The sequence below is a fragment of the Moschus berezovskii genome, chromosome 8 (genome assembly GCF_049115385.1).
Source record: "Moschus berezovskii isolate FMDL1 chromosome 8, NW_MosBer_1.0, whole genome shotgun sequence".
NCBI lineage: Eukaryota > Metazoa > Chordata > Mammalia > Artiodactyla > Moschidae > Moschus > Moschus berezovskii.
In genome coordinates, this window is record NC_142467.1 from 15361052 (window position 1) to 15377656 (window position 16605).

The 16605-nt window shown below is 40.3% G+C and overlaps 1 protein-coding gene across 2 annotated transcripts in view; it reads left to right on the forward strand.

Moving 5' to 3' along the window:
- Window positions 1-16605, forward strand: part of ELL2 (elongation factor for RNA polymerase II 2) — a 71588-nt gene that overhangs the window by 38618 nt on the left and 16365 nt on the right. For both annotated transcript variants that reach the window (XR_008686404.2, XM_055429428.2), the window contains exons 3-7: window positions 331-452; window positions 5428-5591; window positions 12664-12923; window positions 15949-16073; window positions 16244-16331. Coding sequence is in view for 1 of the 2 variants with exons in the window: in XM_055429428.2 (XP_055285403.2) it covers window positions 331-452; window positions 5428-5591; window positions 12664-12923; window positions 15949-16073; window positions 16244-16331 (759 nt within the window). In the remaining variant the exon portion in view is untranslated. The remainder of the gene's footprint in view (window positions 1-330; window positions 453-5427; window positions 5592-12663; window positions 12924-15948; window positions 16074-16243; window positions 16332-16605) is intronic.

Here is a 16605-nt window from a genome sequence, read left to right on the forward strand (position 1 = left end):
GTTATAGGCATGCTTGTCAGATTCCTTGAATGATTCAGTAATTTAAATGGTATAAATGTAAGTGCTCAAGAGGGTTTGGGTAAAAAATGAATGTCATTTGAAAAACAGTAAAGTCAGTCATCAGATCATTCTATAGCACATTTATAACTTGAATGATTGGAGAGAATGGAGTTGTGGCATGTATGTTATCATAAGTGACCAGTCCAGGTTCGACGCATAAATTTTCCTCTGTTCATTTCTTTGCATTTGTGCTTTTTTAATAAAATTCTTTTTTAGAAATAAAAAAAATAATAATAACTTGAGGTGTTTCTCTGTTTGTCCCCCTTTTAGCTTGTCAAAATCCCTAAAAATGATCCCCTCAACGAAGTGCATACCTTTAACTTCTATTTGTCAAATGTGGGTAAAGACAACCCTCAGGGCAGCTTTGACTGCATCCAGCAAACTTTCTCCAGGTAAGTGTGTTTCAAGGTATGCTGAAGGGAAAGTAATTTTTCTTTGAGGGTATTTTTTTTTCTTAAAGAATAAAACACATGGTAGTCATTCCTTAAATATTTATTGACTTGAATTGCAGAGCTCGCTTATTTATTTGAGAAATAGTAAGCACATACTATGTGCTAGAAATTATATTTGTCACTGTGGGATACAATCAAAAAAATTTAAGATTCTTGCCCTCGAGGAATTTTTAAAGTATAGATTTTTTACCTATAAAACATGATTTATTTTATTTTAATTAAAGACAAGTTTCAGGGGTTTTTAAGTTCTTAATCACTGAGTATAAGTAAGAGTACTTTATAGTTACAGGGGTCCCCAGCCTCCAGGCCACGACCGGGTACCTCTAGTCAGATCAGCCAGTGGCATTAGATTAGAAATAAAATGCACAATAAATCTAATGTGCTTGAATCATCACAAAGCCATCCCCACCCCCACTCCCAACCCCCACCCCTGATCTGTGGGAAAACTGTCTTTCATGGAACTGGTCCCTGGTGCCAAAAAGGTTAGGGACCACTGTGGTAGTGACCTAAAGGCCTCAAGGCTGAACTCATGGATAAAGGAAGAAAATACACATGTCTTATGTATGCCCTTCCTCCTTCACTGTCAGGGCATGTTGTAAGATAGATTTTTAAAAATCTTTATTCTGCAGCAGAATGGAAACTAGAAATTAACCCTAGGAGAGCAGTCCCTTCTGATTTTAAGGGGAAAACGAGGGAGGAAGACACGAATACACACCCATAGCCCAGGGCACCCGTGGAGCTCTTATCTGCTTAGGTCCTCTGTGAACAGTAAGCTGCTTGTTTCACTCTTTGCTGTGGTTGTTTCTGATTAAAGAATGGGCCCCTTGAGTAGGGGGGGTTTGTTCTGCTGTGGATAAAGACAAGGCCTTAGAGCCCCCAGCGCCCTGAGAAACACTGACACTGGCCCAGAGGTCCCCAGGGCTGTCCATCCCTGTATCTCCCCTGTAGCACTTGAAGCCGTGAGCGCTCACTGTGTAGAGAAGGAGAGGGCTGTGTTCCCGGTGAGCTCAGGAGGCAGAGATACAAAAAGGACACCGCACTGAAAGGCTCTGAGTTTCTCCTCCCATTGAAGGCAACTAAATAACTTTTTGCTTTATCTTAACCTGCCATTTTCCCTGAGTATATGTTAATTTTGCTTCCTAAAAATTGCCTTCTCCCAAACTTACACTTTTTATAAGTTGCGTGTGTTTCAGGTTATATAGACTTTTCTACACTGTTTACTGTGGTAGCCACTGGCTACATGTGGCTATTGACATTTCAGATGACAAAAGTAAAATAAAATTTAGTCCTTCACTCATACTAACCACATATTACAGGCTAAATAACCACATGGCTAATGGCTCTCGTGGTGGACAGCACATATACAGAACATTTGAAATTGCAGAAAGGTCTGCGGGACAGCATTGTGTTAGATTATAGCATCCCCAAGTAAAAGGGTCCTTGGTGACTATGTACTTCCACCCTGTCACTTCACAGGTGACTTATCCATGTTACATAGCTGGTTAGTTAGTGACTGGACTGAATGAGAACTGAGTTCTCCTAACTCCCTCCCCAGTGTTCTTTACAGACCACAGGGCACACCAATTTCTAATTGTGCCATCACCTATAATACTTGTCTTCAGCAAATTATTTTTTTCTAGAGAACATTTCAACATCAAATTGAACTCTGTCCAAAATTAGAATTTTACTAAAGGAACTTAATTCCCTCTTCAAAACCAGGCCTGGCATCATAGGTAATATGGTTTCTCCCTAACCTCATAAATACCCAGTGTGTTTATTTCTACCTTGCTTGTTTGGAGAAGGATTTAAGGTCACTTTACAAAACTATCCATGATGGGCCAAACAGAAAAGAAACTGTTACCGTGAGAAAATTGTCACAACTCCATTAGTATGATCCAAGTGTGTGGTAAGAATGCACATTGAAATCTGCCATTATAAAAACAGAAGTGCTCCAACTTTCAGTTCACAGCCTGGTAAGAATACCTTTGTATAATCTGGCTGCACCTTTTCTATTCAATTTGATTTTGGTTTTCCATGGATCTTGTCTCTCCTACAGCTGTGCAAGTTCTTCAAGGGCAAGGGTTCTCTTACACCCATTTCCGAGTCTTGAAAGGGTTGGCTGACTCCACAAATAGATGTTCCAAGAATACACATTAACTAGTCTCTTTCTTATCTTTCTTTTTAAATCTCCTTGGGCCTCACTTTTCTTATATGTAAGATGCAAGAACTCTCACAGTCAAAAATTACCTTTTAAAAATTTCTTAACTCTGCCCATTCAGAGTCCTAGTGAAAGTATATAATACAGCTCTATAAGTACTGCATATTCAAGTGTGGAAAACAGCAAGCTTGGCTAGAGAAAGACTGTAGGAACATCTTTACACGTGTCACAGTATTTCAACTTTTAAGGCAACCGAGTTCCAAAGGGATGAGTAGAGAATGTGGGGAATGTCTTCTTGCCCAGTGTTGACAGCCCTATTCTGTTTTCATGTAAACATCTGTTTCTTGACCTTGGATGGTGTAAACTAATTTCATCATGATTGGCAATAGGTTCAGCTTATTCTCACTGTGGAAATTACTTAGTAATTGATAAGGGGAGATGCTGAAATCCAAGCTTCCTGCCACCAGAACAGTCTTTTCTCTGTTGCAGTCTTTTCTTCCTACTCATTCTCCCTCTTCTCCCCACTTCCTTCCCCTTCTGTCATTGGTTTTTCAGCTCAAGTCGGCCTCATTAAAAAAGAAAATAAAAACAAAAAACCCACCTTCCTTGCACTCACTTGTGGACCCAAAGTCTAGTTCGGTCCCCACCATTCCACTGGATTATGCTCCCCAAAGCGAGCCTTTACCTCCTTGCCCATAAACCCAGCAGCTGCTTACTGATTGTTCTGGACTTGCCGGCATTTCACCCTGTGGACCGCCCTGATTCTTGAAGCATTTTATTCCCATGACTTGACACACTGCTTTTCTGATGCCCCTCCACCTTTCTGGCTGTACCTTTGCAGTTTCTTGTGGTCTTCTTTTCATCTTCCTATTGATTATTTTAAATATTAGCGTTATTCACAGTCCATTCCCTCCTGAGACTGCTCCTTACTTCTTCAAAGTCACCATGTCCAGCACTGAACTCATTTTCTCTCTCCCAGACATGGTATTCCAGTAACCCCCAGAAACCTGGGCACGCTCTTGAACACCCCTGCTCCAGCCCACCCCCCGTGGCTAATCACTGACCAGATCCCATCAATGCTGCCTCCCCCGTCTCTGAAATCTATTTACTGTTCTGCGTTCACACTGCTCTTACCCCGGCTCAAGCCATCACTTCTTGTCTGTAATCCTTCAGTAGCCTCCTGACTGGTCTCCAGCTTTCACAAGAGTGCCCCCTTCCTTTCAATCTGTCCTTCATCCTGATCGACCTTTCTACAGTATAAATGAGACGTTTTCTCTCCCTTGTTTTCAGTCTCTGTTATTCTTGGGATAAAGCCCAAAATCCATACTGTGACCTCCAAAGCCCTGTGTCATGTACTTCTTTTTCAGTCTCGTCTCATTAATTATCCTTGCCACCTCTCTTTGGTCAAACTGAAAACCTCCTGGCTCCCCCTGGGAGAGGTGGCACACATTGGCTATCCCTTTAGAACACGCCTGTCCCCACCTCTCTCTAGTCATCCCTCTAGACCAGCTTGGGCAGTGCTTCCTCTCAGAAGCCTGTGCCTTGTGCACAGGTCCACGTGAAGTGCCTTCCTGCAGGCCCCTACCCCCTTCCTTTGTCACTCCGCATCATAATTTCCAGTTTGTCCATCCTTGTTCACCCTCATTAGAGAGCGCCTCGGAGGAGGGGCCACTTCTGTCAGTCTTGTCACAGCCTGTGTACCTCACACACTGCCTCGCATGCGGTCTCTGCCCAGTAAATACTCATGAGATGAATGAACTTACTTTTTAAAAATAGAATTTGTACAGACAGTTATTAGCAATTTACAAAAATTTGGTCAACCCTTACTTCGTAGCATCATAACAAAACTACTTCCAGTTAAGTTTAAAAATAGAATATCAGGGCTATAGTGACATTTTCATTACTTCTATATTCTAGTCTAAGGCAATAGTAATTTCTTTGTAAAATACTAGCATAACTGTTACCATGATCCCCTAATACAGCATGATACTTTGAATACAGAACTGTCTTCCTGGCCAGCATTATATTTGTGATTGTTTAACCTAAAGGTTTCTTTTTTAAAAATATTTCTGCAAAAATCTCTTGTCTAGTATTTTTTCATATATGCTATATCAACAGATTATCTTATAGACATTTAACAATGTAAATATATAGTATTTTTTTCATATATGCTATATCAACAGATTATCTTATAGACGTTTAACAATGTAAATATAAAGTTACAAATGTTTAGGGTATTTTGGTGAATAGTAACAAACTATGATATTTGGCAGTATTTTTGCCTTAAAATTAATCTTATTAAAAATAAAGGAATTATTACAGTGGATCTGTTTCAGCTAGTCAGTGCTAAAGCATACACACTATGGTTCCATTAAAAGTAAGCTTTTAACATTTCTCACACCAGTAGTAGATAATTCTTTTTAAAATGAAAGTAGAACTTCAGTGCCCATCAGGACCCTGGTCTTCATTTTAAATACTGTTTTGTTTCATTTTGTTTTTTTCCAAAATTTCATAGATTTAGTCTCTGAGAGTTCATTTCACCCATTCTATCCAGAAAAAAAAAAAATACGTGATATGAAATGAAGAAAAGAAACTTAAAGTTTTAAAATACGCTTTACATTTTAAAATGATAATATTAGTTATTTTGAATTTTAAAGTTATTATTAAAGCTGCTGATTGTAGGATTGTACAATTCCTGCTTGCCTTTATTGTGCAAAATGTGGGACATCTCTAACAAGCCACCATCTTACCTGACAGCTCTGGAGCCTCCCAGCTCAATTGCCTGGGATTTATACAAGATAAAATTACAGTGTGTGCAACAAATGACTCGTATCAGATGACACGAGAAAGAATGACCCAGGCAGAGGAGGAATCCCGCAACCGAAGCACAAAAGTTATCAAACCTGGTGGACCATATGTAGGTTGGTATAGATATATTTCTCCTTCTCGCTGATTGATTGGAATAATTCAAGATCACTATAGGTAAATATTGGTAATATTAACTTAATGAAAACACGGAAATTAGTACTGAGAATATTTTGAAAAACATGGTCAAAAGTCATTTGTCCTCTTCATACTACTGATGGAATAGATGGAAGTTTTACTTCTTTTATAAATCCCAAATCTTCTATTGGCTGTTTATTATTACTTTACAATACTGGGGATCTGGTCAAGTTATTTTATTATGTGAGACTGTGATAGTGGTACCACTGTGTTTGTCACTGGATGATGTAATTTCAGTGGTGGACAGAATGGTTCTTATTTTGCACTTGTGTGGAGTTATTTTTTTATAGTAAATTCTGTTAGTAGAACTTACAAGTTTTGTATTAGAGTCAAAGGATCTTTGCACAAGGAATTTTTATTACAAAAGTATAAAATGTGTTTATAGCCAAGCATTAGTTACTATAATGCTTCTTTGGTACCTCAATTGTGATATCATCTCAATTATGAATCCTCATCTCTTCATTAATTAAGAGACTGCCCCACTCCCATCATTTTTATCATCAGCTCACTCAGGTATCCCTCAGATCAAAGGGAAGACCAGACCAGCCAGATGAGTCTCTCCTTTACGAGACTATTAACAGTAGTAATAGAATTACCTAGAGTGAGGATAAGCTCTATGAGGCCGTGGCTAGTTTAACAACACAAGTCACTGGATAGTAAATGATGAAAGGATATTAGTTTGAAAACATAAATGCTCACAAAAAGTCTCTTGAATAACCAAATCCCTTAATCAACATCTTTCTACGGTTTGGTGTAATTCTACTTCTGTATTTGCCCATTGCAAAAGCAGAGACATTACTTTGCCAACCAAGGTCCGTCTAGTCAAGGCTATGGTTTTTCCCGTGGTCATGTATGGATGTGAGAGTTGGACTATGAAGAAGGCTGATCGCCGAAGAATTGATGCTTTTGAACTGTGGTACTAGAGAAGACTCTTGTGAGTCCCTTGGACTGCCAGGAGATCCAACCAGTCCATTCTAAAGGAGGTCAATCCTGGGTGTTCATTGGAGGGACTGATGCTAAAGCTGAAACTCCAATACTTTGGCCACCTCATGCGACAAGTTGACTCACTGGAAAAGACTCTGATGCTGGGAAAGGAGAAGGGGACGACAGAGAATGAGATGGCTGGATGGCATCACCGACTCTATGGACATGAGTTTGGGTGAACTCCGGGAGTTGGTGATGGACAGGGAGCCCTGGCGTGCTGTGATTCATGGGGTCGCAGAGAGTCGGACACGGCTGAGCGACTGAACTGAACTGAACCCCAGTTACAATACATTCAGCTTTGAGAAGCTCCACTAGTATCCTTAATAAGTATTTCTTTGGAACAGAGCCAGTGCTCCTGGGACTTGGTGCTTAGCTTAGATACATTTAGTTTGGTTTAACAACAATTCATGGCTTCCCCAGGTATCTGTACCCACGGGGCACAGTTCCCTACCCAGTAAGTTACAAGCAATGAGATTTTTCATCTTCTCTTTCCTACCTGATAAGGTAACAACTTCCAACCTCCTTTGAGCTAAATCTCAAATTGTTTCTAAAATGTACAGGATCTGCACTTAAATTTAAGTGCAGGCTATGAATTTACTGTCCCTGTTGCTTTGAGAGTGTTTTTTAACTCTGTCCAACACTACCAATTTATAAAACATGAGGTAAACTGGTATGTTTGACAAAGAAATAGAAGACTCAAGCCATCAAAATGGTTATTTCTCCTTCCCAGTATAACCAGTTGAAAACCTCCACCTTAATTTACTCTAAAGCTTGAAAGTTGGCAGTGATCACTGTACTTTTCCAGGGAAAGATCCTTGGGTGTACCCTGTGTTCATGTCTTTTCGTTTGTTTTGTAGGGTCGGTACAGTTCATTCACAGCTTACACAACAGACTTTTCAACACCCAGAATCACACAGACCATACTTGCCCTAATGGTATAGGACTTTTGAAACTTGCAGGGTTTCTTATTGGCACTACCAATAATTTATATAGATTTTTTAGAGTGACCACATAGAATTTGAGGTTACATAAACTTCTAAACTGGATTACATCTCTGCCCTGTGAAGACGAGGGCACATACGTTCCCCCCGGCGGCGATCTCTGCCAACCCAGTGCTCTGTTAGCCTTCTCCTCAGCGCCCTGGGCTACACCGCCACAGCAGTGTGCTCTGGTCTTCAGTCTTGTCATTAACCTCCTCAGCCCTTTATTCTCTAGGTCAAATAACCCAGCTCCTTTTAACTTTTCTTAATATGGCCCGCTTCCCAACCCTTTAATTATTCTTACTGCCCTCCTCTGGATTGCCTCCAGTTTTTCACCTCAGAACTCAAAGCTACACGCTACCCTTAGGACTGATCAGTTCTGTGTACAGTAGAGCAAAAGACTCCAGCTTGGCTATGCTATATTTGGGTTTTTTTTTTTTTTTATCTCTTCTTTATTATTATGGCGTGTTTTCCTCTTTTTCTTTTAATTCTGTCAGTACCAGGCCCTTACCATGTGTCTTTCCTTCCAGGCAGCTCGGTTTGTATCCTCCTGCTTTTTCCAGTATCTCAAAACTGACTCACTCCACTCTTTAAAATGCTTTTCCGTCACCCTTCAGTACTAACGTTACTCAGCACTTAAACGAGTGCTTCCGATGCACAAGGGACTGGTTAGCACTGTACATGTAGTTAGTTATCTAAAGCTCACAATCACCCTATGAGGTGGGTAATCATTGCCTCTCCATTTCACATATGAAGCTGTTGGTATCAGCAAATAGCAAAAACCAGGAGTTTGGCCTCATTAACAAGTTGTAGTTTTTTTCATAAAACAATAGGAGGTACCTCTTTAGTGCATAATTGAATTTATCTTATGAGATGATAACAGAAGTTGACCTCTGCCAGCTTAGAAGCCCCTGTAGAACAAGGTTTCTTTTAATAGTGTCAGCCGGGTAGAAGACAAATAGAAATAACGCTGGCGTCACTGTGGGTTGTGATGGCATCATGCCAGGCCTCTGACAGTTGAATTAGGGCACAAGCCCAGCTTCAGGGAAGGAAGGCTCAGCTCCTAGGGTTCAGCTGGCCTAGGCAACCAGGAACATGAGTTTCTATGACCCTCCAGTGGGCTAGAGAGAAAAAAGAAAAGCCTATTTGCCTGGAAAGGAACAGGAGAGGCTTTAACCTAGAAAACATGGTTATCATTTCCTCAGTAGTATGTCCAGTTGTAGTCATGCCGTATATCAGTGATGAGCACTGTTGTATTATATGATCCTTCCCCTTTGTTTAAAACAAAACACTTATCACCTCTGGTTTACCGGCATCTTATGTCGGCTCACTGACTCCTATCTAAACTCTGGAAATTTGTTGAATTATAAATTTGTAAGCATGCTAGTTATTTAGGTATATTAAATAACCCAACCAGTGTCATTTCTAAGATCCTTTTTGCAGTCTTTCCAACTTCTGCCCCCATCCTCCTTGTTTTTGATGTTAGTACCTGTTTGAGTGACCGTGGACAAAATCATTTAACACGGAGACCTTCACTTTCTCAAATACTAAATAAAGGGTTTTGAACTTCGGTTAGCGTCTAAGGTCCTCTGTCGTTCCAGCAGTCTGTGACTGAGATTTACGTATGTTTAATGGTAAACCTTCTGAAGAAGGGATCCCAAATGCTGCACAGTGGAAATGGTTTCCACTGCAGTAGATGATGTATTTAACCGTGACAGTGTCACACCACTGTCAAGGTCCAGCCAGTGTTTTTATTAAAGCCGCAGGTCAGTGTTGGCAGGGTTTCTGGTTAGGTTCCACAGAACAGAAAAACAACTGCAGAAAAGAAGACAGCTGCTGTCCCTGCTTTCCTTCGGATGGTCTGCTTTAACACTTCCTTTCAGATTGTTTACTCAAAGTCATTAAAGGGATAAGTCCTATCACCAGCGTATTAAATGGAGAAGCTGGAAGTGGACTCCTTGTTAGGAAACAAAACGGTTCAGATTTAGTCCCAGATTACCCAACTCTGTCGGACCTGCTGCTGCTGTTTATATAAGGAACCCAGGGAATTGATTAGCAGTTGGGTCTGGGAAGAGAATTAGGTTCTCCCACGGGCTTTATTAAAAGGACTTTTCTGAGGCAAATGTAAGAAAATAAAATAAAGCCTTTCTTTTGCCCAGTTTGAACCTGACACATTGTCCTGCTCTATTTTATTTATTTTTTCTTTTTTAACTTTAGCATCTCAATTCTGTAACTGCTTACATACAATACTAATGTTTTCTTTGTCTGCAGCCTGTCTTCCCTTAAATCAGAGAACTTCTTTCTGGTTGAATTGGCACAAATTGATGGGGAGACAGGGAGCCAGTGACTTTTGTGTAAAACCCCGTGGCCCAGTGTGGCTCCATTCTTCTTTCATCATTTGAAAGAAATGGGTTACCCTGAAACTGGCTATTTAAAATGAGGTAAAGGTGAAGTGAGTGTTCTGCGGGTAGGAGACTCATGGACTGATGATAGTCTAGCATTCCATCCCAGCTGAGAGTCCAAGGCAGTCATATCCCTAACCAGATCCTAATTTCTTGCCAGACATCATACTTAGTCCCCTCTTAAGGGCGAGTGAACCTTCCTTATTTGGCTGCCCTCTGTCAGGGAGGGTGGGGTAAACTCAGGAGACGTTGGGGGCTCTCCTGAGACCGGGGACCAGAGGTTGGTCAGACCTACAGAAGAGGTCGGGCAGCCTACGACACAGTGATAGTCCTGTTTTTGTTTTTATTTCTATTTACCTTCCTTGCTGGCCTGAATTCATTCTAAATCACCAGTCATGGTTTGTGTGAGTTAGCTAAAAACCATCCTCTGCCCCTCCCCCTCCCCAGAGATTGTGGGAAAGGGATCAACAGTCAGCTTGGTTTGGGGAAGTGGAAGTGAAGCGGGTTTCAAGGGGGAGGGGGGGTGTGGAATTTATATCATTTCCTAAACTTTCGTGACCTTTATTCTTTCTTTTCACAAATTCCTATTAAAATTTCAAGGAATAGTGCTATTTGCTAACACTGTTGCAACTTAGAAGTGGTGGATTGGAACGTTTGCAGTTGCTATATTGGAAATCTCAATGTGTCTTCAGACTCGGGCAGCCTGGTAATGTGGGAAAACACAGGACAGGCCACCTTGATTCTGCACCTCTGCCATCTGCTTGTTCTCTTGCTGTCATTCACTTTGATACTCTGCTGGTCAGTTCACTTTGTGAGCCATCAAAATCTGATTGACAAAGCAGCCATAGCTTTGTCTACAGGAAGCTGGCAGCCCAACATGAATCAAGAACAGACATTGGGCATTGATTCGTAAAACCTTTCCAATAAAAGAAGTACAAGTGGGAAACCTTGGGTATTAATCACAGAAACTTCCAAATACTAAATGAGCACTTTACTCTTTGAGCTTATCCCACTGAAACTCTACTTTTCTCATCTGTGAAATGGGACCAAGCCTACCTCATCAGGTTAACTGTGAGACTGTATTGTATGTGTAAAGTTCTTAGCACAGTGCCCGACCCTCATCCCGTAATTGGTGCAAAATAAATACTAGTTCCCTGCACATCTGACACTGATGTATCTCTGAAGAAAAATACAGAAACCAGATCTAAATCCACCTCCAGAACTCTAACTGTACCTTAATTTAATAGCTTCTCTTATCCCTGGGCAGTGACCCTTTAATGCTGGTTCCTTTGTTGGTCAGTATTTTGATCTGATATTTGCAATTGGTTATGTCCAGATGGCAAAGAAATGTAAGAGCCAGTGCGATCATTCTTTTTCCTTTAGGTAGGAACATAAACAGCCCCTCTGGCCAGGCCTTGAGGACCCAGCACAGACAGGACTGCTGTTCAGTGAAGTTCCTGCCCCACAACGCTGCTTCCACCCGAGATTACAGCACGAAGAGACTGCTCTTACTTCTCCATCATTTCTAACTGCTAGCGTCGTCCCTAGTGCAGTTGCTCCACGTCGTGTGTCACTGCTGGTTCTTCCTTCTCTGTAACCCAAGGGCACAGAGTTGGAGGCTTTTGTAATGAACTCTGAGATTTCACCTCAGAAATCAGGAAGTGAGGGTCAGTCCAGTTTCATTCTCATTTCTGTTTCTTCTGCAAAGAGTGGTCACCAGGTGTTGTCAGTGACCAGCCATGTCCTGATGGCTTCACTCACACATAGAATCCACATAGCCCACAGTATTTTCTAGAAGCAGCCGCTTGCCAAACACTTGTCACTGTCAAGTTTAAGCAAACAGTGAGTTGACTGTGTGCATGGCTCTGGCCTATGCAGAACTGGGGTGAGGGCCTCCTCTTACCGCTCCACTCCTCTAACTCACCTGGGTAACCTCAGCACCACAGAGAAGGGATCTGATTGTCTGGCCTGTTGAGACTGTGTCGTTGGTTGGTTGGTCTTGTTTGTTTTTTGACTCAGAGTTTGTTGTGCTCTGTTGAAAAGCAATATCACTCGTGAATACCCTGGTGAAGGTTGACCCCAAATTATGACTGCCTCTTCTCTTTGTGGCTTCTGAATCTGAAATTAAGCTAATGACTGAGCTAAGTTGAGACTATGTCGTTAGTGAGACAAACACATATTTTCCACCTTTAGCACGTTTGTTGTATTCATATCTGTCAAAGAAACGACATGCAATATGTAGATTTAAGTTATGTAAGTAGCACAGGTGAGCATGGGAATTGTTTCCACCTATCAAATGCCCACCGCCTTACAATGTCCAGTGCGTTACTATGGTGTGTGTCACTAGTTATTATCCATGTGTAGCAAAGTGGCCAAAGTGCTTCTGTAAGTTTTATTTATTCCAATAAAATGATTCTATCAGAAAATTCCAAATCTATATTTTAGGCCATTTATTCAGAATGCTTTCAGTTTGCATATCTTTCTATAAAACAAAAGCTGAAACACGAGGTCTTTATTCCTTCCAGAAATGAAAAGGTACCTAAATCAGGGCCATGGAAATTGAGATGCTCGTGATGTTACTACCCGCAAGTGTGTTAACAATGTCATTTCTGCTGAACTTTTAGGGAAAAGAGTGCAAATCCGGAAAGCTCCTCAAGCTGTTTCAGATGCAGTGCCTGAGAGGAAAAGGTCAACCCCCATGAACCCTGCAAATACGATTCGCAAGACACACGGCAGCAACAGTGTCTCTCAGCGGCCGTATCGGGACAGGGTGATTCACTTGCTGGCGCTGAAGGCCTATAAGAAACCTGAGCTGCTGGCCCGACTGCAGAAAGACGGTGTCAATCAGAAAGACAAGAACTCCCTTGGAGCAGTTCTGCAGCAGGTGAGGAGAGCTGGAGAGACTTCCGTCTGCCCACCGTCTTGTTGGGGAGTTCATTTAAGAAGGCTTGTTATTGTCATTATTGAGTTAGAGCAATTTCAGGATCGTTTTGATCAATGGTATATGAACATTAGCTTAAATTCATCTTGGTTTAAACATTTAATGAAAAACTAACTGAAATGTGGACAGTTATACTAGGTTTTATAAGTTAGAAGCCCCTGAATGATTGAAAAAAAGTTTCAAGTCATAATCTTCATTTGGATTAAACAAATTTTTCTTGAAAGTCCATTAAAAAAAAATAAGTTTTTGCTGTCTGCTTTTAGTACTGAATGTACTAAACTATTGCCATACTTTTTACTGGTTTATGTTGATGAAGTTATACAGTGTATTTTATTGGTCTTTAGTTGGTATAAGCTAGAATATTTTTACATACTAAATAATTGTGAATGTCTTGCCCTGCATGCTCTTTCTGTCTGTAATACTTGGCCTTTTTCTACCATTGGATATGCTGAAATCAGTCACTTATCTTCATTAAAGGATATGCATGTGTTAAGTATTAGCTCTGATCAGTTACCATAAAATAAAAAGCTTACGTATAAATGTAGGTCATTACTTTTGTTAAAGTCAACAGTTCTTCAGGCTGTAACTTCCTGTATTTTTCAGAATGCCTTTGGGTCATAAATGTTGGTTAGCATTCAAATCCACTATAAATCACAGTCTGCTTTCTTTTTTTCTAAAGCAGTAACATTTTCAAAGTTCTTAAATTTCTTCTTTAAAAAATAAAATACACTTTCAGGTTTCCATCTATTATTCAAGGAATAACATTTTTTAAGTTTATTTTTCATCTATTTTCTCTTATATTCATGTCATGATACCAAATGTCATGAAGGAGTAAAATCATCATCTGCAGTTCTGGGTCAGCCAGTCCCCAAGATATCTTGAGCAATCTCAAAGATCTTATTAAGTCATTTGAGTACTTTTTGAAAACACTTAATTTAAATCCTGTCACATAGCAGTTTTAAGAGCTCAAGAGACAGGATGAAGGAATGAATGAGGATGAAGGTGTAGTTATATGTGTTCAGTTTTTTATTTAGAGAAGGAGGGAGGTTCAGGTTATAAGTAACCAAATAATTCGTGGCTGAACTTTCAGAAAGGTTGTAAATTACCTCCTAGGTTAGAGGATGAGAGGGCCAAATGATGGCAGAGGCAGTTCACACAGAGGCTGCTACTGATGAGTGTCAGTGGTCATGTGATCATGTGTGTGTATATAATTTTTAAATGTAGGTGTACTTACTTCCTGAGCAAGTGAGACATGAGTGCCATTACTGCTGACTATCTGATAGAATCTAGAGCATAGTCTAGATCTGCAGCGTAGTCCTAGCTGCAGATTAGAATCCCTTAGGGAGATTTTTTTAAAATGCCAATTCCTGGACTTTGCCCCAGAACAACAAAATGGAGCACCTGAATGGATCCTGAGCCACTGACTGAGATGGGGATCGAAGGAAAAGGATCACCTGTGTGCAGAGGAGTCAGGAGTCCTCTCTTACACGCCCTCTCTTTGGAAGGTGTCGTTAGGCATACCCAAATGGAGATGGGTATTCAGTAGGTAGTTACATGTAAGGGTCTGGGCCAGAAATCAATTGAAGCTGGAGTTATAAATTAGGAGCTAGCAGAATGCAGATTGTAAAATCATTGTATTTATTCCACTTTGAGAAATCTGGTTGTATCTCATTTTAATTTATTTTTAAATTTTAAGAGAAGCCTGTTGTTTTCTACTGTATATCAACATAGTTAGTATTCAGCTGAGCTGTGAGAAAAGCATAAAATATCTATTATAATTTATAGTACTTTTAAAAGACACGGAAAGAAGTAAAGTTATTTTAAAAAGACCATTCCAATAGGAAAATAAAAGAATACCTCTCTGCCAGCCTTGGAAATGACTCTTGGTTCAGCCCCTGAATCCATACATTTATGTTGTTAATGGAGCCTGGGTCTGGACGCACAAAGAATTGTAGTTAAGGTAAGGTGAAGTCGCTTAGTCATGTCCGACTCTTTGTGACCCCACGGACTGTAGCCTACCAGGCTCCTTCCATCCATGGGGTTTTCCAGGCAAGAGTACTGGAGTAGGTTGCCATTTCCTTCTCCAGGAATTGTAGTTAGGGGATAAGAAAAGATTACACTTGCAAATAAACTGGCTGACTAATAACAGTAATTTGGGGGTTGTTTTGGTTTCTGTTTCCATTTATTGGTTTTGGGGAATTTCAAGGACTTTGAAAAAGTGGTTCTTCAGGAGAACTGGCAGCTATAAGGAGCAAGCTTAGTAAGCCAAGAAGATGACACACAGGATCATCAGAACTGATACTATTTATGAAGATAATTTCTGTTGATTACTGAAAGGAAAGTTTTATAAACCAGCATAAGGGCACTGTTTTGATTTCTACTTAACACAAGTGGTCAAGGACTTGTATGGTGACTCAAAAGTAATGTTGTTGTGTAGTTGCTAAATCCTAAGTCTTTTGCAACCCCACAGACTATAGCCTGCCAGGCTCCTCTGTCCATGGGATTTCCAGGTTGCCAGTTACTTCTCCAGGGAATTTTTCCAACCTAGGGATGGAACCACATCTCCTACATTGGCAGATGGATTCTTTACCACTGAGCCACCTGGAAAGCCCCAATGGAGTTATAGCCAGAAATAAATAATGAAGTTGTTAAGAAAACTGTCTTAGATTCCTTTGACTAGGAAAAAAAATTATTAAAAAAAACTTTCCTCCACTTTTTGCATAATGGTATAATTACTATTTAACATACAGCAGCCATCCAGGAAAAAAAAATTAAATATGCATATAAAGTTTTATTTAATTCACCAAGTGAAGTCAAATAGTATTTATTGAGATCTGGCATATGCAAAGCTAGCAGTCCCTTTGGAGCCATTTGGTATAGTTATTTTCAGTATAAATCCAAAAGATTGCCTGTTTTAGGCTGGGAAATTGCAAAAAGATCTAATGTTCTGTTTTCACACCATGTCCAGGTAGCCAATCTGAATCCTAAGGACCTCTCATACACCTTAAAGGATTATGTTTTTAAAGAGCTTCAAAGAGACTGGCCTGGATACAATGAAATAGACAGACGGTCATTAGAGTCAGTGCTCTCAAGGTAAGTTCTTTTTTTTTTTCTTTCTGCCTTTAAAAATGATGCAAATAAGTAATTGTTTTAGTCATTGTTAGTTTTTAGGGTTGAGATGGAAATAAAGAAGCAAGAGTAGGCTTTCTATCGTGAACATTTGAAAACTCTCTCCCTAACTGGGACATGTGTGTGCTTTACAGAAAATTAAACCCATCTCAGAATGCTGCCAGCACCAGCCGTTCAGAATCTCCTGTATGTTCTAGTAGAGACACTGCATCTTCTCCTCAGGTATTGCATAAACTTATATAATCATAGCCCTGAAATGGACTTTAGGTACCATTTTTTTCAGGTTGTTTGATTTACAAGTAAGAGAAATGAGACCCAGAAAAAGTTATATAGCCTTCCTACCCAAAGTCACATAGCTAGTTGTGACTAGCTCAGACAGAGCTCACTCTAGAATTCAGATCCCAGCTCCCAACCCAGAACTCTTTGCCACTACATGGCACTATTTGTCATTAAAGTGCTTAATGTCTACCCTGCTATTCGGTTCTTCAAGTCTGCA